Source organism: Microtus pennsylvanicus, chromosome 22 (genome assembly GCF_037038515.1).
Source record: "Microtus pennsylvanicus isolate mMicPen1 chromosome 22, mMicPen1.hap1, whole genome shotgun sequence".
Taxonomy (NCBI): Eukaryota; Metazoa; Chordata; class Mammalia; order Rodentia; family Cricetidae; genus Microtus; species Microtus pennsylvanicus.
The window spans coordinates 24,859,532-24,882,000 of NC_134600.1; the positions used below are offsets into that span (position 1 = coordinate 24,859,532).

Below are 22,469 nucleotides of genomic sequence, written 5' to 3' on the forward strand. Positions count from 1 at the left end.
AAGTTCTGTCTATTTCCCCTTTCCAGGGGGATCCATGTATGCCTCTTTTAGGGTTCTCCTTGTGTTTATATTAAGGAAATATATCTTAATATTGTCATGCCTTTCCCTGAGCTCCTTTACTCTGGGTTCAGAGTAGAAACATAAGTCTACTTATACACTCTTCCATGGTCCAATCATTCTGACTTCCTGACTTTTCAAGTTTGCCAAGGGTTCCAGTCCCCGGACTTTTGCCCTTTCTGTGCCCATTGCATGGACATTATCCCTTCCTTAGACACAGCTTCCTCTCTCACCTCCTCTAAGACGTGGCTGAAATGGTGCCCTCTCTGTGAGCCAGTCCTTCACTGACTACTCAAGCAAGCCAGTGCTTTATAACCATTTCATTTTCTCTAGAACATTGTAATCAAACCCCGTGCTGTATAACTTACTGACTTAATTGTTGCATGAGGAGGGTGGCCCTTTGTTTGTCCCGGCCACCCGGCTAGCTTACACCCGAAATAACCGCACAGAAATTGTATTAATTAAATCACTGCCTGACACATTATCTCTAGTATTTTACTGGCTAATTCTCACATCTTGATTTAACCCGTTTCTATTAATCTGTATATCACCATAAGGTTGTGGCTTATCGAGAAAGATTCAGCATGTCTGGTTCTGGCAGCTCCATGGCGGCTCTCTCACTCTGCTCCTTTCTCCCAGAATTCAGTTCTGTCTTTTCCACCTACCTAAGTTCCGCCCTATCAACTAGGCCAAGGCAGTTTCTTTATTCATTATCCAGTGATAGCAACACACAAACAGAAGGAACTCCTACACCATTTCCCCTTTTCTGTTTAAACAAAAAGGAAGGCTTTAACTTTAACATAGTAAAATTACATATAACAAAACAGTTATCAAGCAAGAATTACAGTTAGAACATTTATCTCTACTTTATCTCTTATTGTAATGTTACACTTAATGCCCTCCATAGCATATTGTTTATGTAAGCAGACTTTTTGTCTTTCCTTTTCATACTACTCGCACCTATAACAATGCCTGAGACAGCGAGGACACTCAGTGTTAGGGTTGTGATTAGTTGCCTAATTTAACCCAAACCCCCAGTTAGACCATTGAGCCCATGCTCCAGAATCCTGTGCCCCAGTTTCATTCATCAGATGTCCTGATGCTTACACCGTACTGCAGCCGATATTCAAGATGGGAATGGGGTGCTCAGTCAGTAGCGTGATGTCCCTAGAAACCTGTGAGAGCTCATCCTCAGCCCCAGTACACACCTCTTTTCCCAGCACTGTCTGTCTCCTATGGTTCCTTACGCCAACAACATACCCTCACCTTCCACACACCCCTCCCCCCCGCCACATCCAGTTCCTTATTAGATCCTACAAATTCAAACCTCCTGGGTGTATTAAGTCCATTTTCTGTGGTCTGTATCCATTGCTGAAGTACACACGTCTACCGTGAGCTAGTTCCTTCTAGTTAGGTCACCACACTGCAGAAAAAGTCATCATTTTGTTATTTCATTCTTCTGGCTAAACCCTAAGGAAGACCACCCAAAAAGACAGAGACTATTTAGTTAACACTTGCTGTTGGGAAGGAGTCATGCAGCATTGCTTACTTTTCTCAGAGAATGCAAGACTGGCACGAAAGCTTGATGTGGAGGGTAGGTTGTGATGATTGGAAATGGTTGCCTGAGAAGCATGCGGGAGGCTGGAGGCTGGACATCCGATGTAATTGCAGTGCGAATAATTGTGTATTTTTGCTGTTTCTTTTTGGCTTTCTATGATTGGTTCCGAGTTGAAATCAGGAGGTAAAACAGTGGAGCAGCGGAAGTCAATGATCAAATTTTGATTTTTCTAAGCCTGATTCTGTAGAAGTTATGGCTTGCCTTCATAGATTGCTGTGGAATTTTCAGGCTGAGCCTGAGTTCAAGCTAGACTACATAAGTAATTGTCAACAGACAAGTCTGGGCATTGTCCATATATATATATTCCGTCTCAAAACATTCAGTGGCTTCCTAAGTCCTTTGTATGGCATCTAGAGCCTTCTATATTACTGCTGATAGCTACCTGAGGTCAGGACAGTAAGCCTGTCACTCCTGAAACTTAGAGCCTGCCAATGAAGGCTTATGGAGAGCTGGAGAGCAGAATGTATCCAGAGCGACATACAGTGATGGTGCGGGTAAACACAAAAGAAATCCTGCTGCTTTCCATTTTCTTATGAAAGGTTATCTGGGGAAGAAAAATTGGATACAAAACAATCATGCACCAAGTTTTTATTTCAATACCTTTATCTAACCCTCAAAGCAAATATTTCAAAAGTTGTAACACGAAAGGCTACCCTATTTGCCTGTAGCTATATCTGTATCCATAAATTCTGGAAACGCAGGAAGAAAAGAGAAAGTTAAAGTAACCACAGGGCACAGACATTGTTAAAACTCCAAATCCCAAAGGCAATGTTATTTTTTACCAAACTATTTGTTAATGGTAAATATAACAATTTAATGATTATAGTTAACAATTGTGAGGTTCTCCAAGACCCTACCCCTGGACAAGGGGCTATTGGCAATTGATGGGACTAAGAGTCACTTTTCTTTGAGGGGCAGCCTGCTGGCAGGTTGCCAGGCCAAATTTAATAACTTCATAGCCACGTACATATGGGTGGCTTTAAGTGGACTCAGTGGGTTATAAAAAGTAAAAGAACTGGAAGCAAGAAGGAAGATATAATGGGTAAAAGGGGGTGGGAAGGTGGAGAGAGAGTGGGTGCATGTATGTATGTATATATATATATATATATATGATTAAGATGCACTGTGTGAAAATTCCAAAGAACATATGTGTGGGGTTATGGGTGGTGGTGTGGGAATGTGTGTACTTGACTTAATTTCTTTATCCCCTTGGGGTGGAATAGTAACTGCTGTGTATTTCTAGGGTGTTTTCAAGCCTATGGACCTTAATCGTATCATCAAACTTCTTGAAGAGAATGATAAGGTGAGTAATCTTGGAGAAGTTACTTTGCTCTATCACTTAGAAACTCGTATGTTCCTGAACAGTAATGGGCATTCCCTCTAACATAAATATTGTTATCTCTTTTGTTGAAACTTTTCCCCACAATATATGTTTTATAGTCAAGGAACTTAAATTTAGTATGAGAACCAATTTGTTTTCATAAGAAGGTCAAACCCAACTATATTGGCTATGATCAGAAGGACCTGCAAGAGTAGAGAATGGACTTTCAATTCTGGGTTCATACCTCAAGAGCAGAGAAAGAGCTATCTATCCTGTGCTAATAACTCTTGCTAAATAGGACTGGAGAAGTAGTAAAAGGACACTGAAGAACTAGAGAAAATTTCTAATCTGAGTCAGGACATGTAAACAGATTTATACATACATACACACACATACATACATACATATATATGTATATATATATATATATATATGATTTTTTTCTGAGAAAAATGATGAGAATACAGAGAAAATAATTTTTCTTTTATAAGACTAAAAGAATGTATTGAGAAAAGATGTACTAACTGTGTATGTTTACATGTGTATGTATATTGTGTATGTATACATGTGTTTGCATATGTTTTCACACCAACACTTGCCTAATGCTACCCAGGTATTGGTAAGTGCCTCAGAGCTAGCACTCACTATAGAATTACCGGTAGTCATTTTCAAATATGAATGCACATTTTTAATAAACAGGAAATAGATTGACTCAGGTATAGCCACCTAAACAAAGTAACATTCTATGATTAGTAAACATAAACATTTAGCTATTGCTTTAACATTTTTAGTCTCTACTTTTTGTTTTGTTTATTTGTTTGATTTTTATTTTTAACTTAGCAGATTAGAAGGATGAAAAGTTTTATTTATTTATTTATTTGTTGTTGTTGAAAAAATTTCCGCCTCCTCCCTGCCTCCCATTTCCCTCCCCCTCCTCCCACTCCTCTCCCCCTCCCCCCACTCCATTCCCCCTCCCTCTTGAGTCTGAAGAGCAGTCCGGATGGATTCCCTGCCCTGTGGGAAGTCCAAGGTCCTCCCCACTCCATCCAAGTCCAGGAAGGTGAGCATCCAAACAGGCTAGGCTCCCACAAAGCCAGTTCATGCAGTAGGATCGAAACCTAGTGCCATTGTCCTTGGCTTCTCATCAGCCTTCATTGTCCGCCATGTTCAGAGAGTGGTTTTATCCCATGCTTATTCAGTCCCAGTCCCGCTGGCCTTGGTGAGCTCCCAATAGATCAGCCCCACTGTCACAGTGGGTGGGTGCACCCCTCGTGGTCCCGACTTCTTTGCTCATGTTCTCCCTCCTTCTGCTCCTCATTGGGACCTTGGGAGCTCAGTCCGGTGCTCCAGTGTCTCTATCTCCATCCATCACCAGATGAAGGTTCTAAGGTGATATGCAAGATATTCATCAGTATGGCTATAGGATAGGGTCATTTCAGGTTCCCTCTCCTCAGTTGTCCAAGGAACTAGCTGGGGACATCTCCCTGGACACCTGCGAGCCCCTCTAGAGTCAAGTCTCTTCCATCTTAGTCTCTACTTTTTTAGAGAAGGAAAATAAACAACTACCAAGAGTAATTTATCTTTTTATGACTGCTTTTGTGAAGTTTAAGTGTTTTAATTTATCTTTTTATGACTGATTTTTGTGACGGTTAAGTGTTTAAATTGTAAATATATCTGCATTAAAAATAAAACGCAACTATGGAAAGTCCCTTACAGTTGTTTTTGTTTTTGTTTTGAAGTTAGAGTGGAAAATATAGACAGTGCAAGAACTTTTCATGGGCAGTTTAATTTGAAAAGGGGTAGAAGCAAGCAAGATAGCTCTTTGGGTAAAGGCATTGGCTATCAAAACTGAGTACTTGAGCCGGGCAGTGGTGGCGCACGCCTTTAATCCCAGAACTCAGGAGGCAGAGGCAGGCGGATCTCTGATTTTGAGGCCAGCCTGGTCTACAAGAGCTAGTTCCAGGACAGAAACCAAAAAGTTACGGAGAAACCCTGTCTTGAAAAATCCAAAACAAACAAACAAACAAAAAAAACCTGAGTACTTGATTTTAATCCCCAGAACCCACATGGTGGTAGGAGAGACCAAACCTCTGAATGTTTTCCACTGATGTCCTCATGTATGCCATAGGATGCATGAATGTACACACACACACACACACACACACACACACACACACACACACACGTACTGCAAGTGTGAGGTGAAAGAGAGGCACATATCAGGGGCTTGTTTTTAGTTGACACATGAGTTTTGGAAACATATTACTGTGTCGAGGCATATTAACTATATTGAAAGTCTGTATCATCCAGTGAGCTTCTATATGGTCAGGATTGCTGTTCAGGACAGAAGCTGTGAGGCTTCACGTGAAACTTTGTTTTCCTTGTTAGTATATTTTTTGCATTTTCCATCACCAAAATAAAAACTCTGTTACAGATAACTAGAAAAACAATGTGCTTTATTTCTTCTTTGATAATTCATGTTCATTACTGAATTTAATTCTTCCTTATCCTCTTATAGTTAGCATTTCTTGTTCTGTTTTCTTTATGTGATATTGTATCCATATATACATTTGCTTTTTATGTAAGAATTACTTAGTAATTTCAATGTGTTTATATACAATAAACTTTAAAAAATCTTAACCTATTAAATGGCACAAAAGAACTAACAGACCATTTATTTGTTTTAGGATGACTTAGAAGAAAAACAACTTAATAGTGTCATGAAAGTGGTACATTGTTATCAGTATGGATTTGTATCCTTTATAGATATCTGTGTGCATGTTCCTTTCATTCTTCTGGAAACACTAGAAAATGTGCTGGGTTCCTTCCTCTTGCCACATTAACAAGGTGTCACAGACCAGGTCAGGTAAGTTTCTTATCTGATCGTTCTAAAGACCAGAAGCTCACTTGGCTAATGTCATGGTCCCAGCAGGGACTGGTACACCAGAGATTCAGGAGGGAGGTGAGGGGCCCATTTCCTTGACTTTCCCACCTGCTCGTGAACTGGCGCCTCCCAGTGGCCTCACTCTCTCCTCTGCTCTGTTCTAGCGTCTCTTCCTCCTGTCTCTGACAGTCCTCACTCCCATTCCCCTTATAAGGGTCCTAATGATTACACGGAACCCATCTGGGTATTCTAGTAGAATACTCCTGTCTTCATTTACTTTTTGTTTTGCTATGAAATGCCATGACCAATAAAACCCCCTGGGGATCAGTGGGCTTATTTCAGATTACAGTTTATAGTTCACCATGGAAGGAAGTTGAGCAGGAACTCAAGGCTTATTTCAGATTACTGTTTATAGTTCACCATGGAAGGAAGTTGAGCAGGAACTCAAGGCTTATTTCAAATTATAGTTTATAGTTCACCGTGGAAGGAAGTTGAGCAGGAACTCAAGGCAGAGCTGAAGCTGAGATCTTGAAGGAACACTGCCTACTGGCTTGCTCCCTGTGACTTGCTCAGCTGCCTTTCTTTCCCAGTTCAGGACCACAGCTTTAGAGGCGGCATTGCCTTCCATGGACTGGACCTTCCCAGGTATCATTAATGGAGAAAATGCCACACAGGCTTGCCTACAGGCTTGCTTATGGAGGCAGTTTCTCAGTTGGCGCTCCTTCTTCCCAGACAACACTGTCTGTGTCCAGTCAAGTTGACACAAACTAACTAGGACAATTTCCATTTGTAAGTCGCTTTGCCATTTTAGGTAGCCTCTTCAAAGGTTTCTGCGACTAAGACACGGACATCATTGAGAAGCCATTAATCTCTGCCTTATTATCTGTAGATAATGTCAATTTCTGTAGATTCAGAGGCCATCAATAGAATTAGGAGGGCCAAGTCAGCCTTATTTCTGCCAATATACAGAGCAAGTTTCACCTTGACTACCATCTTATATCTCTTCCCTTTATAAAGTAAGCTATTAAGAAGATCAGATGGGATAATCCCTTATGACAACAGACAGGAGCCAGTACTCAAGCCTCAGACCTATCTATCTGTGTGCAATAACCAATTTTAGGCTGGTGGCTATTTGATTTTTAAATATATATATATTATATATATATTTGATTTTAAAATATATATTTATATATATATATATGATTTGCAAAGTATAAAAAAGTTTCCCAGTTACATTAGATTGTTATACATACTTTAAAATGTCTACTCTCAAGCCTGGTATGGTGACTCATCCATATAACCTCAGCCTTAGGAGGTAGAAGCTACAGGATCAAGAATTCAGAGCCTGGCTCCGTACATAGTAAGTGTGAGTCCAGCCTGGGCTAAATGACAACCTGTTTCAAAACAGTAACCAAAGTCAGCTTTCACTTTTTCATCTGCCATAGACTGTAACAGAGCTCCAGATCAAATTGGGCTGTGGGTAGACCTGGACTGATTCTTGCTGACAGTTGTCTGATTTGGTCTAAAGAAGATGTCCATCTAAGAACAACTTGTTCCAGGCCAAAACATTGTAGAAGTTTCTCTAAATGTTTTCTTTATAGTAGCCTTGTTTTATGATTATGAGGATCTGTAGGAGCAATCTGAGAGCTTTTGCGTATTAAGTACTACCTATTGGTAGCCAAGAAAGCATACTAGCAAGTGATTTCTCCATGGTTAATTTGACACCTCAGTATTTTGAAACCTCCACCATTGTTTTTCCTTACGATTAGACAGCTGGTTGCAAGTGGCTCTGTTTCTGAACACCTTCACTAGGCTGGCTTTAGATGTTGTAAGACTGTCTGGAGTTAAATTAGGGAAATACCACTTCCCTAGGAAGTTGTTATGAGACTTCCTGGAGAGATGGGAGCAAATATCTATTCACCTAGCTATCACTGATAACAGACCAGAGAAACAATCCTACCTAGTCTAGCTTGGTGAGCCAGTGAGTCTGTTGTGGCTAGTTGCGGAAGTATACACACGCCATTGCTTAACGGGAGTTTGGGTGACTCAGTGGCAGCTGCACACTCAAGCTTCCTGCATTGCCCATTGGCAGCGTGCCAGCTCCAGAGTCCCCTTTCCCAGCAGCTGTGGGTCTCTACAACCCTGAAGAGAGGGACTTTAGGACTCTTGTAAGTTTCCACTTCCTAAACCTTGTGAGTTTTGTTTGCTTCCTAAGCCTTAGGACCTTCAGTCCTTTTTTCAGGAGGGAATGCTTCAATTAGAAGGAAATTTCTGCACAACCCTGCACCCCTTCATCCAGCTCTTCCGTTCTTTCTGCCTTCCCTTCAGCATTTCCCTTGAGTCTTGGAGGGGCTGATGTAGACCTTGGATTGGTTTTCCCCATCTGTGATTGAGCATTGAACAAGATGCCTGAGCAGCAGTCATGTGGGAAGTTGTTTTATGAGAGGCCGAGGCTGGCTGTAGAAGCAGTCTGCAGGTATCAACAGAAGTGTTTAGAAGGTGCTTACCAAGCAGATTCCATCTGTGCAGCAAGGCAGTGGTAGCTGCATCCCCACTGAGACCATGACCTCTCCACTCATGGGCTTTCCATTTGGCTCTCAGTTCCAGATGTGGATCTTTTATGGAGTAGGCCTTCAAGATGAACAGACACTGACTGCATCTGGAACAGTTTTGCCCTGGTTGCAATAGTGGGTACATTTTTCACAAAATGTTGGTACTGTGTAGTTGCAGTGTGTATAGCTAGGGAGGGCCATTGACAACTGTTCTCCTTCTACAGCCTGCTAATGCTTATGGCACTATAAACCCAGCGAGCAGGGAGAGAGTTTCCAGTCCAGTTGCAGTTCAATTTCTTCATGCCCTGTGACCAAAGCATGTGGTATCAATACTATGTAGGGACCTACGGTGTAATTCTGGCATGCCACCAGAAGCAGTGGCAATGGCCTTTATGGTTTGGGCTACTTTGGGAAGACTCCTTGGCCAGTAACTCACAGGAAAGTAGCTTACCCCATCGTTAGATTTTCATTCAACAATCTTACGGCTTTGGGGAATGACTTCTCTCTCTCTCTCTCTCTCTCTCTACCTCCCTCCCTCCCTCCCTCCCTCCCCTCTCTCTCTGCATGCTTCCTTCATCTTTCACATTCACTCAAAACTGGTTTTGATTATTTTAATTCTAATTCTATGTTCCATGCAAATGTTACATCAGCTGTAGCTGCACAAAAGTGAAAAGGGGAAGAGAATCAGATCATAATGGCTGATAGTTCTCATACAACCCAGGAGTTTCTTTATTAATGGATTTACCACCTGTTCTTCTCTCCTGAAAACTATTGTTCTGCCTGCTACCCAGCCTTGTCTACATCAGATCTGAGGAATGGGTCTTCCTAGCTATGAGGGACATATTATAATATTTAATAAATGGTATGAGGCATGGTTTCCACATGGACGAAATGTGATACTGGCAAACAGGGAACTCTGAACAAAAGTTCCAGGAAAGAAAGTACACCTTCAAATCTGCGAGACTGATGAATTAGACCTTCAGTGGCCCTGAAGCGGTCAGAACATTATAGGTCCAGAGTCTAATTGCAGTTTATGTTGGGTTCTCTTTAGCTCCCTAAATAGCCATTCCTTCCCATCTCTGTGTGGACCTAGCATCCTGTGAATAACAGACAAAAACTTCTGAAAGGTATTAGAAAGCTGCGGCTTCCCCCGACTGAAAGGCTGGGTGTCCGCATATGCTGCCTGCCCCTAGAGACAAGACTGCCCTGCTTTGCTGCAGCACCTACTTAATGCTTCTACTCACGCATTTGGAAAGTGTTCATTGTTCCGTTACTATAAACTGCTTCCACACTGGAACATGGAATTTGACACTGCATCTGTCTTCCCAGGCCATGTTCACTCAGATTTGTTCCAGAATAAACTTGTCTCTTATCCCTGCTGAAGTGAGAGCTGTGATCACTTGTGCTAACTAGTAACTTCTAGGCCAAGTGGATCCACAGATCCTGTCTTAAAAAACTATGTGTGTGTGTTCTGATATGTAAAATTTTTAGACTTAAAATTACCATATATGTATATTTATTTTTTGAATTTTTTTTAATTTTACATACCAATCCCAGTTCCCCCTCCTCCCACTCCCCTGACCTTCCCCCCATCCATTCCTAAGAGGCCTCCCATGTGAAGTCACGGAGGATCAGGATGTGTTCAGGTCTGCTTCTCCTGCTGATCAAGCGGGTTCCCCAGGTCTGCAGGCTCCAGGCTGAAACTGTGGCTGCAGCTGCTGATACGCCTCTTCCTCAGGCCAGCCCTGGTGTAGGTCCGGGCTCAGGGTAGCAAACGACTTTCACTCCCAGCACACTGTTCTTTGTGGGAGAGACGGGCACGCCGTTTAATCTGGAGGCATAATTCTCTGCTTCCTCGAACAAGCTTAGATTTCTTTTCCCACCAGTGTAGAATTTTTTCATCCACAACATGGAACATTTAATGAGGACATTCGTGAAACAATGGCATTTATATATACATTGTCTCCTAACAGAAGTATCCAAGTTTTAATTATAAATAATAGTTATTTTTAAATATTATCGGGAACTCTAAAATAGTAATAGACTGATTTGGTTGATGATACCCTTTACCAGACAAATTCTACCCGCATGGCTGTGCACCAGTCTTGAGCAGTCTTTTCTCGAGGGTGAAGGGGTGCTGTCCTGAGATAAAGAAGGGGGAGCTGTGTGAGGACTGTGGGACGTCTCCTGAGCTTTCCTGACGCCAGGACAAGCTTGGTCTCTTGCATCTTGTTTTATCAATTATACCTTCTGTGAACTTCTTTCAGATTTTCAAGCCTTCTGGAAGTTTACTAGCATAGAATTTAGCTTCTGTCAACTTTTCCATAGGAACTCTGGCTGGACACAAGTCTCGCCACATTTGATTTACAGAAACCCAGGAACACTCGGCACACGTTTACACTTTACCCTTTACCCTTTGTCTGCTTTGTCCTTCTTTCATCTCTGCTAGGTTTCGTTTTGTTTTTCACTTTACATACTTGAGTTGGATGCCAGACCCCCATTAGTGTGATGATATAGGTCAGATTCACCAGAATCTTCTAATCTCTATAAGAGTATGTAATCAATAAGATTATATTCACCATAGGGCTCAGGAAAGTCATATGACGTCCCTCCTAAATCAACCTTTTCGAAACATTAGTTATCAAGCACATGTCTACCTGGCCAGGTGAACTAGTCACTGAGTAACACCGCTGAGTGCGAGCTCAGTTCCTTCAGTAGTGTCTGCCTCTTTATTATCTCCTAGTTCCTGGTATTCGTGGGAACTTGAGCCAGCAATAACCAAGTGTCCCTAATAGTGGCACATGAGTCAGCCATCAGGAACTGGTTTTCCTCGCCTTGCCTCAGATCCTGCTGCTTTTCTTTCTAAGAGGGAAGTCCTATTACTGAGCTTCTCCACAGCCAGGGTGCTCAGGCTGAACTATCTGTCCACTGCCGTGTCCCATAGCCTTGTGAACCAGTGATAGGCTCTGCCGCTACTCATTGAAGAGAGTCCCAGTTCAAGCAGTGAGGGTGCTGAGGAGCACGTGGTTATCGTATTCTTCCTTCTGGGCCATGATTAGTGCTTCTGTCTATGTGTTGAGTGATGGGATTTTCCTTCTCTGCTAAAGGTAAGATTTGAGGGATGTCTTCTGTCATGTCAACCATGTCCACTTCCTCACTGCCCATTCTTAAGACATGTTAAATCCTGGATTCTCCCTTCTTCTCTATTAAAGGTCAGATCCACCATGTCCTTCCTTGTCCATTGGAAAGCCCCACCCCCACCCCCGCATCTTGGATCTTGGGTCTCCCCTTCATTTCTCTTAACTATCAGACCTGAGGGGTGTCTTCCATCACTTCTACTTTGGTCCTGTCCTCATCACTGTTGGATTCTTCCCACGCGTCCTAAGTTTCTGGACCTCAGGAAAGGCTTTCTAGTACCGCTCTGACTAATGCTCTGTCCCTTCCATCATGGCTTATGGCTCTTGGTTGAATTTCGATCATTTCTAGCTGCTTGGCAGGAGTGCTGTAGAAATTATCCACCAAATTGGAGGCTAACGTGGAGGGCGATAGTTTCATGTCCCTTCCCATTCTAATTCCTCTTTAAACAAGCACTTTCTTTGTCTGCCTCATTCGCACATGCCATTACATATAGCAGTGGTCATGTCAAGATCAGCACAACTTGCTGGCCCCCTCTTGTCACCTGTGCTCCATCACCTGTGCTCCATCACCTGTGCCACATCACCTGTGCTCCATCACCTGTGCTCCATCACCTGTGCCCCATCACCTGTGCTCCATCACCTGTGCTCCATCACCTGTGCCACATCACCTGTGCTCCATCACCTGTGCTCCATCACCTGTGCTCCATCACCTGTGCCCCATCACCTGTGCTCCATCACCTGTGCCCCATCACCTGTGCCCCATCACCTGTGCCCCATCACCTGTGCCCCATCACCTGTGCTCCATCACCTGTGCTCCATCACCTGTGCTCCATCACCTGTGCCCCATCACCTGTGCCCCATCACCTGTGCCCCATCACCTGTGCCCCATCACCTGTGCTCCATCACCTGTGCTACTCTTGGTGGACTGCCATGCAGTGTCTAGTCCGTGGACTGTGTGGACTGCCATGCAGTGTCTAGTCCGTGAACTGTGTGGACTGCCATGCAGTGTCTAGTCCGTGGACTGTTGTCAGAGTGTCTACTTACTCATGCAGGGGATCCCATTCATCAAGGAGACATCACTCCTATACCGCATAAAAGACGATGACCAAATTTGGATTTTCACCCCACCACCCTAAGGTGTTCCATCGGAGACAGCTCAGACTTGGCTGCACGTCCTAGCACACATCTCAGGGAGCATGCAGCCACACCACCCTTTACCACACGGAGGAAGGTACCATATTGGGGCTGTCCTCCGCGGACATTGCCTTCAAACTGATGAGCCACAGGGGCGTGTCTCATCACACGTTTCTGGAACCATACAATCTCTCTGTCCCAACTTATCTTTGCTTCTGTCTGTTCCTGTTTGACTTTTCCTGGGGAGACATGAACAGACCTATTTAACTCAGAAAAAGCACTGATGACAAACCAAATAAACAGTTCCGCCCAAGCCTAATTTAGTGACTTTATTGGGGTTACTTGCAGGACCACGGATGACTCAAAACACACCCATCACTAATGACAGTGAGAATTCACAACGCTGCATCCTTGCAGCCTGTGTTTACCGCCCCTCATAAATTCCAGCTTGTAAGATTTTTTTTTTTAATTTCTAAGGCATAGGAGCCGCTTCTTCCTACAGGAGTGAATGTTTCAATTCAGAGGTGATTGCTACATAACAGAAGTTAACAGAGGTGTTCCCACCCCGCCTAAGCAGCTCACGGCAAAGCTAGAGAAAATAGGATGCAACCCAGATTCTGAAGTCATAACCACCATGATCTCTCAGATATCAAGCAAAGTCAAGGAGATTTAGTTTTGTAGTAATCATGCTTTTTTAAACAGGCAAAATAGAATATGTTTTTATCTGAAGATCCAGAAGAGGTACATTTGGCTTTTATGTGAGTTTTAAATAAAATAAAATCCCAACCAATTTAATGCTAATTAGAAAAAATACATCTGGGAGGGCAGTGGTGGTGCACACCTTTAATCCCAGCATTTGGGAGGCAGAGGCAGGCGGATCTCTGCGAGTTCGAGGCCAGTCAGGTCTAAAGAGCGAGTTCTAGGACAAGCTCCAAAGCTACAGAGAAGCCCTGTCTTGAAAAAGAAAGGAAGGAAGGGAGGGAGGGAGGGAGGGAGGGAGGGAGGGAGGGAGGGAGGGAGGGAGGGTGGCCGGCGTGGAATTGCTTTTGCTAGCAGTAGGGAGCCTGTGTTAGGGAAGGGATATTGTGAGGTGGATATCTGTTTCACACAAACATCCCAGTGAAAACCTACAAATATAAATACACACACACCCCTGAACAAAATAAAGTACTACATTAAAATAAGATTTGAGCTGTATCTGTTTGTGTTTTGAGTTGAAATAAAGGTTACTAAGACAAAAGTAATGTTGCTAAAATATAGTTACAAACTTTTCGCTTTAGACTTGAAAGTAATAATTAAAATAATGCTTACCACATTTAACAAGATAGAATTTTATAAGCTCTCTGGAGGAAAGGCCTAAAGACTTGTTTACAAATCTATGATGATTTTATTTCTTAACAAAACATTGAAGCCTCTAAGGGATCTGGCACAGGTGTTTAAAATCCTGGGTCTGTGTGCAGAAAAAATTCAAAAGCAGCCCTGTTTTGTGGAACCTGCATCTGACCTTATAAAACTGTGCGGGTAAGTTGTTTAACTTTACTTTGTACTGCTATATACTATATTATGCTTTGTTTTTTATTGCAAAGGTATCGGATATAGAGTGTATCAATAATATAGAATTTAGCTGGGCAGTGGTGGTGCACACCTTTCATCCTAGCACACAGGAAGCAGAGGCAGGCAGATCTCTGTGAGTTCCAGAACAGTCTGTTCTACAGAGTGAGTTCCAGGACAGCCAGCACTACACAGAGAAACACTGTCTGGAGAAAAAAAATTGTGTATGTGTGTGTGTGTGTATGTGTGTGCGTGCGTGCATGCATGCATGCATGTGTGTGTGTAATACAGAACTAAAAAACAAAACTTAAACAAGTTGGTGTCAGGATTTGGACAGTTATTATTTCAAATCTTGCAGTCTCAGATTGCTCCAGAAGAGATTATATTGAAGTGTAAAATACTTAAAGTTGTCACTCCTGCGTGATTAGTAAGCAGATGAAACTAAAGGATTGTAGTTTTTTGAGAGGATCTTTAAATAAATTTAGCGTTACTTAGTTTGATTTTCTTTTTTCTCTTTCTTTGAGAAATTTGACTCTCACAAATATACTTAGTTCTATGTCAGGTTTCAATTGATCTTGTAATTTTGAATGAGGGAGAAAAATATAAACTGAAGGTAAGAGTTATGAAATTACCCTGCCCTCCCCTCCCCTACTGCAGTTCCTGCAGCAGCGCTGGAAGCACAAACACGTAGGGAATGCTTCTTTGCTGCCACACAGTGGCTGATCTAGAGGGCTGCTTCAATGGCCGTTTTCTGCTCCCTGAACTGTTAGTAGAAGAAACTTCTTAGTTGGAAATGAGTCATTTTGGTGATTTTGTCTTCTAAATCTATCTACCAATTTAATATTTTAAATAGAAAAGTGATATTATTAGTAGGACTATGTATATATACAGGGACATTCCAAGTCTTAAATTTAGCAGAAGCCAAATAAAAAATTCTGGAGCAATTTCTGTATTATACTAAAATAATGAAAACTGATTTCCCAAATGCGTACACTTGGCCTTTTAAAAAGAGATCGAATAAATAAGGAAAGAAGTTTCTTCTAGTGCTGTCATGCTGGCCTCTGACTGTTTTGTGGACAGCCCTTTCACTGTGGGTGCTTGCAGGACCTAAAGGACTGGGTTCACAGCGTGGCCTCCAGGGTCGCTGCTCCACAGAGCTGCTCCTTGGTCTGTGCGGTGTCCCAGCATGCCATGCTGCAGCTCTGCTCACCTCGCTCTTCCCTTCCCCTCCCTTTGGGGTTACTCATGTCACTAATTTTTTATGTTTCAAGTTTCCACCTATACTCCTCATTTCGCTACACCCAGTCCTCACTTGGTTGTCTTCTCAAGAAAAGTTTGGAGATTGAAAAATTGAAAATACATCAAGTTTTTTCTCTTTGGTCTCTAATATGCTTGTTCATTGCACTAGGAGCACTTCTTATTTTCTGTTTAGCTTTTGAGTTGGACTTCCCACACCTCGACTCTTTATCCTATAGAAATCTCCTTTGGCAGAAAATGAGAAGATGGGACAAGATATTTAGAGCTTTAGGTTTGAGATCTTTAGCTGTCCGTCAGTCGATTAGATAACAAATAATGTTATTTTTTCCTAATTTAATTCTAAAGGAATGAATCCCCATAGAAATTACAGAATTGTCTCTTTGTAGCTTGCCTTGATATACTTTTAAATTCAAATGAACTTGTGTAGTCTAAATCTACATATTATAATTCTCAATGCCTCTTTCCAACTACTGGGTAAATGCTTTTGGAAGACATGAGCTAGGAGTCATTTATATAAATATGTTATACTTCAAATAGCACAGGAGATTCAAACAGTTTATATTTTAAGAATTAACTTTCATCTGTCCTTTGAATTTTAGAATAATGACCCACAGTTCATAAACTTGATCTTCTGTGATTTATAAATAAGTATTTTCAGATAACTTTGATTATCGTAACTGTGAATTGAAGGTCTCATAGAATCAATATTTTTACAGTTGGATTCCTTGTTGTTCCCCGAAGCATTCTGTTCTTTTGTAAATACTTCCAATCCAGTTCATAAGGAGGGGCCCTGACCTTCAGGAAGAAACAGCCCATTAATCTGGTGCTTCCTGCTTTACAAACTTCAGGGAAAGACAATAAACACGTTTAAGTTTTAGTTGAATCTTCCTAACTGTGATTAACTATAATTTGCTATGACTTTGCTCAGAAAGATGATAAATAAGTGTTTTATCAACAGGGATGAATGATTGCTTTATTGGCTTGTGCCTCTCTTCATTCTTTTTTTGATTTTGTTTTTCGAGACAGGGTTTATCTGTAGTTTTGGAGCCTGTCCGGGAACTAGCTCTTGCTAGAGATCCACCTGCCTCTGCCTCCCGAGTGCTGGGATTAAAGGTGTGTGCCACCACCACCTGGCTTGCCTCTCTTCATTCTTATGGAAGTGGTTTTTTGTTTTGTTTTGTTTTTCTCTCTGGTTGGTTAGTTAGAAATACAGTTTTCTTTCTGATTGTTGTCCCTGCTCCACACTAAAGAATACAATCGGCCAGGAGACAGTATCGCTTTATTCTTTAGAAAATGAATATCCCCCTTTGTAAGTGATGCGTCAATCCACTGACTAGTAATTCTGACATCTTTGTTCTTATTGAAGCTTGCCTTTTTTGAAAAAGAAAGTATCAGATGAAATAACTTATACTGAAGACACTGCTAATTCACTTGCTCTTCTGGGTAAGTTAAGATGTCTTAGATGGGGTCTCTAAGATGGCAGGACCAATGTGGGGAAATGGGCTTGTCTGCTTTCACTGTCTCCTTGACCATCTCTTCCACCCAAGGCTCTTCCCTTATTTTATAGTTGAGAGTTATTAGGGTGTGCTCAATGATGATTCTGGAACTATTTTCTCCTGAGGTGTTTGAGGCAGACTTTTACTTTTTTGCACATGTTTGATTTGATGTATAGTTTAGTTATGGGTTTGTTGACTTTTTTTCTTAGTCTTTTGAGAGGTTCGTGCGACATATTTTGATACCTCACCCAACTCTTCCTAGATCTAACCCCCCAATTTTGTAGTGTACTTTTGCCCATCGAGACCATTTTGTGGGTGTATGCTCTTTCACTAGAACGTGTCCTCTTTGAGAAGTGAGTTTCTCCCTCCACCAGCAGTGATCAATAGCCAGTGCTCCACCCCGTCTCTGTGCTCCCTTACCCACTGGCCAGTGCTCCACCCTGTCTCTGTGCTCCCTTAGCCACTGGCCAGTGCTCCACCCCGTCTCTGTGTTCCCTTACCCACTGGCCAGTGCTCCACCCCGTCTCTGTGTTCCCTTACCCACTGGCCAGTGCTCCACCCCGTCTCTGTGCTCCCTTACCCACTGGCCAGTGCTCCACCCCGTCTCTGTGCTCCCTTACCCACTGGCCAGTGCTCCACCGCGTCTCTGTGCTCCCTCGGGCTCTGCCACTCCTGCTGGAATTGAACTAAACTTTCCAGTAGGCCCAAATTAAAGCCCCGTCTTGATGGAGTTCTTTACTCTTTTATCCTCAGAGAATTGAGCTCTCCAGTTTACTCCTCAAGCTGATCCTGCTGACTCTAGTTGTCCTTAGGCAACCAGACAGCATGGGTCACATGACAAAGGTCATTGCAGAGTCCCTCAGATTATCTTCAGATTCTCCTAGGGAACATTCTCTCTTAGTCTTACATAGTTTCCCTGAGACTCACTTCTCTCTGTCTCCCCTACAAAATGAGTAGACCTTCTGGAGAATATTTTTGTTGGACTTCAAAGGAATGAATACAACCTAGCTTGGATTATTGAATTAGCCAAATCAGTCTCAATAATAGTATAGATGCCACTGAAAAGAAACTCTGTGTCCTTCATCCTCACCAGAAATCTTGAACATACAATTATTGCTTTTGAGTCAAAGAATGCCCCCAAATTCCTCTAATTTCAGTCTGCCAGCAAGTTGAGAGCAAAGCTAATAGGAATTTCAAGGAAAGAACACACTGTGAAAGACAAGTTTCTGAGTCTCGTTAGAAAGAATGCTGGCCTATTTGTTGTCAACAGTAACTATCACATGTGGCACTTACCAGTGTGCTAAGCATTATTCTCAGCCCTTGTCTCGTGTGAAATCAATCTCTGCAGCATTCTTAGGTGGTAACTTATGCCTGGTTTACAGATATAAAAATCAAAGCTCTAGTTTACACGTGGAGTGTGTACAGAGCCGGAATTTACTCTTGGATGTGTGGCTCCAGTACCTATATTATTAGTATCCTTCTCTTCTTTCTGGAAATGCCAAGCTGACATGATTGAGATGTCAAATATGTAAGGATAGATTCAAAGTATTATGTAGACATGTATGTACATATGCATATATGGTCACAGACTCTCATGAACTATATCCCTTCATTTCACACAACAGTAGAACATATGTAGGATAGTGGTCCTGGCCAGATGGTGGTGGCGCACGCCTTTAATCCCAGCACTTAGGAGCAGAGGCAGGCAGATCTCTGTGAGTTCGAGACCAGCCTGGTCTACTAGAGCTAGTTCTAGAACAGGTTCCAAAGCTACAGAGAATTATTTGGAAAACCAAAAAAAGAGAGAGAGAAAGAAGGAAGGTGGTCCTATAAATCTATCATTGAGCCAAAAAATTATATCACCTATTGATGGCATAACTTTCCATAGAGCAACTCATTATCCACATTTTTGTGGTGATTGATGCTGGTAGAAGCAATGCCCCATTGCCAGTTATATGAAAGGACGTGAAAACACAGCGGTGCAGTTGTATGCAATGCGTAACACTTGATAAGTGACACGTGACTGTGTCCCAACTTTGTGTATTTACTATATTTTAGCATTTGGATAAATAAATGTACTTTCTACTTAACCATTTTTGAATTAACCGTCAAACAGTATGCTGTCTGCCAGCAGCCACTGCTACATCTTACAATTACTGTGCATCTTAGTTCTGTTCTCTCTTGGGCTTAATGTCTTGTTTGTGTGAGCATGAAATATGTTATTCATATAAAAATAACACCTAACAAGGAATTTCCCAGAAAATACCCCATATGAAGTGATGGGTGACGGTGGAACAGTGTGTATGTTCCACATGATCACACATGTAATTAGAAGACCCAGTATGAATATCTGATGGGATTTTAAAATAACTATTATAACCTTGGTATTATATGCTTACATTTTTAAATGAACTTACATTATTACACCACTTCCCTTTATCCTCCTGGCAGGTGAACTGATGAAAATACCGAGTTCTAAATTAAGGATACAAATTTGTAAGTGCATCGTCGACTTCTATCATGCTGAGCCTCCGAAGAAGCACATTCCAGGTAACGTTCTCACTTGCCTTTCAGTGACAGCTTGTCTTTGGGAAACAAAAATTCATCTGATATTATTTCAACAAACTTTGAAAACACAGGGGCTTGCTTGTGTTTTTAACACATAAAAATAAAATTTTTGTGTAACTTTGACTTCTTCAGTTACATTTAAAAGTTGTATAAGTATTTTTATTTTAGTTTGGGGATTCACATCAAATTTTTGTCTTGATGGTAAATATTTATGACCCAGTTAATAAAGTTGTAGCCAGTTACGTTTGTTACTAGTAGTATTTCTTAGATTGTAAATAAATTATTTTAACCACAATATCAATACATTCAAGTAGATGTTAAATTAATAATACTGGTGCCATTCTCTATTATGTTTGGGGAGAACTCTGTAATTTGTAGCTAGACAATCTTAATATATAATGGTAAGTAGATTATGTCAAGCATTAGCATTGTGAGGATATAATGTATTTAAGACATTTCTTATCTTCGTTGATTATATAATTTTCAATCAATATGGTAAGGGAGGGAATAAATAAATGATATTTTGAAGTTATGTTTTTAAATAGATAAAAATCAGTCTATGGTAGTAAAAATACGTAGCTAAGGAGATGATCACAAGACCTCTGAGTTCGTGAAATATACAAGGAGATTATTGAGTATACATTATGAAGTCTCAGGTAGACAGATTGGGAAATTTAGTGGATAGTAGACATTGAATCCTAAAATCATCAGAGATCAGAAAAACAGACTTGAAATTCACTGAGTGGAAAGGAAAACTGAAGCTGTCAGTGATTGAATTAGTCAGGAAATAAATCATGTGACCAGCAAGGGAGCAAGAGGAACACTGTGGTGAGTGTTCATACTGAGAGCTGGAAAACATGCTTGAAAGAAGTAAGGGAAGCGTTGAAGTCTAGAAACGTTCAAAAGTTGAAGAGGTTTGTCTGGTGTCACCATCACTGAGATCCATGTGTGCTGCCGAGATCACAGGCTGCTCATCTCTGGCCATGGCTGTTCTCTCCTGAAAAAGACACATGAAAAAGCCAGAACATTAGAGAGAAGTACAAAAACCTCATGGGAAACCTAAAGGCCAATGGTAGAGAGATTATGAACATAGAACTATGTGGCCAATGTGGAGAGATGCTGAGCCAGACTCTGAATATTCTGAACTGAATATGCCTCCTGGTGTAACCATCAGAAACCTGGGCTGTGGAGAAGTAGAGCTTGCCTTTCATCTCCACATTCCCCCTCCAAAGCTCAGCCTGCTCACACACTAGACCAAATGAGTGTCAGGAAAGAAGAGCAGCCCTGTAATCAGATGTAAGGAACACAAAAGAGCTACCATTCCTGTGCTTTCCCAAACATGAAACAACACAGAACGGTGAGAAACCTTACCAGAGATAAGCAAAGCAGGAAAGCTTAGACGACATTGCCAGGCCTTCAGAGACACGTGGTAACACATAGTGGAGAGAAACCTCATACATGTAAAGTGTGAGGTAAAGCCTTCGACTGTCCACTTCATCTCTAATACGTAAGAGAAGTTGCTCTGGGGTGAAAGTCTGAGTGTAAGCTGTGTTGGGGGAGCATGTGGTTTATCTAGTTCTGTGTGGAGACATGCATGAATTGTGTAAGCTGTGTCGGGGGAGCATGTGGTTTATCTAGTTCTGTGTGGAGATATGCATGAATTATGTAAGCCGTGTCGGGGTCGGTGGAGCATGTGGTTTATCTAGTTCTGTGTGGAGACATGCATGAATTATGCACGTGAGCAGTGTGAGAAAATCTTCAGCCGTCCATGTTTCCTTCAAGTGTGTGAAAGAACTCACATTGGAGATAAACCTTATGTTTGTAAACACTGTGATAAAACAATGTGAGTGTCACAACAAATAGCTTCAAACACATGAAAGAACTCACACTGGAGACAGAACTGTATATGTAGGCAATGTGGGAAATGCCTGAGGGGTTCAGGGCCCTTTGCATCTGTGAAAAGATTCATAGACGAAATAATCCTTTCTTGTTTAAGCACTGTGGTGAAAGCTTCCGCTGCTCAAACAAAAAACTCAGTGTTATAAGCAATGTGGGAAAGCCTTCATTAAACCCAGAACTTTCACAAACATGAGAGAACTCATGCTGGAAAGGATCCATGAGCAGCAAGCATGGGAAGTGCTCATTATCACATGACTGACTTTTCCTGACCCAGGAGAATGCAAATGTAGAGAACTTGTGTTAACTTAACTGTGGAACAGCTCTAGTTATCTTGATTCAATTTATAGAACACTATAGTGAAACACCTTCATAGAAAAACTACGCAAAGTCCTCACTGGAGTCCTGTGTCAGAATGCGCTCCACAGCGTGTTGGTGTGAAAAAATATTTTTTAAAACTTTCAGTTGTCACAAGTAATGTCAAAGGCTCATGAAGATTTTTAGGGTAGAATAAGCCTGTCAGTGTACCTGGACGAGCATGAAGCAAAATAATTGGTGTAGCCTCTTCTATAAAAATACTCACCCTGAAGGAAATATTCAAAAGTAAGAAATAAGTCAATTTGTGTTTACAGAGAAAGAAGCCGAAAGACAGCTATGAATGAATGAAATGAATTAGTGAATGAAACGTTTTGTGAAGAAAGGTGGTCTTGGTATCAGTACTGAAGAAATTTCTGTAATGATGGATGGAAAAACCAAGCTAATGCCATCCCTAGAAAGCTGTGGTGAATGTGTGAGGTCTATTGACAGTGCTGATCCTATAGCAATATGAAAGGGTTATGAGAACAGAGCAGTCACTTGGGAGCGAAGCAACTCATAAATACAAACTTGTATTTAGAATTGAAATGGTAAAGCAAACAAGACAATGGGGAACCAGCAACTTAGCCAGTAGCAAGATCAATGAATGGTTGTTTGACTTTTGTTGTTAGCTTTAGGATGTG

The 22,469-nt window shown here is 41.6% G+C and overlaps 1 protein-coding gene across 5 annotated transcripts in view; it reads left to right on the forward strand.

Moving 5' to 3' along the window:
• Positions 1–22,469, forward strand: part of Cfap69 (cilia and flagella associated protein 69) — a 73,380-nt gene that overhangs the window by 5,190 nt on the left and 45,721 nt on the right. For 2 of the 5 annotated variants that reach the window (XM_075956278.1, XM_075956279.1), the window contains exons 2-6: positions 2,919–2,978; positions 5,684–5,749; positions 14,115–14,224; positions 16,878–16,954; positions 19,459–19,557. In XM_075956278.1, the coding sequence (XP_075812393.1) occupies positions 2,919–2,978; positions 5,684–5,749; positions 14,115–14,224; positions 16,878–16,954; positions 19,459–19,557 (412 nt within the window). The other 3 variants (XM_075956282.1, XM_075956280.1, XM_075956281.1) reach the window with 3 other exon arrangements.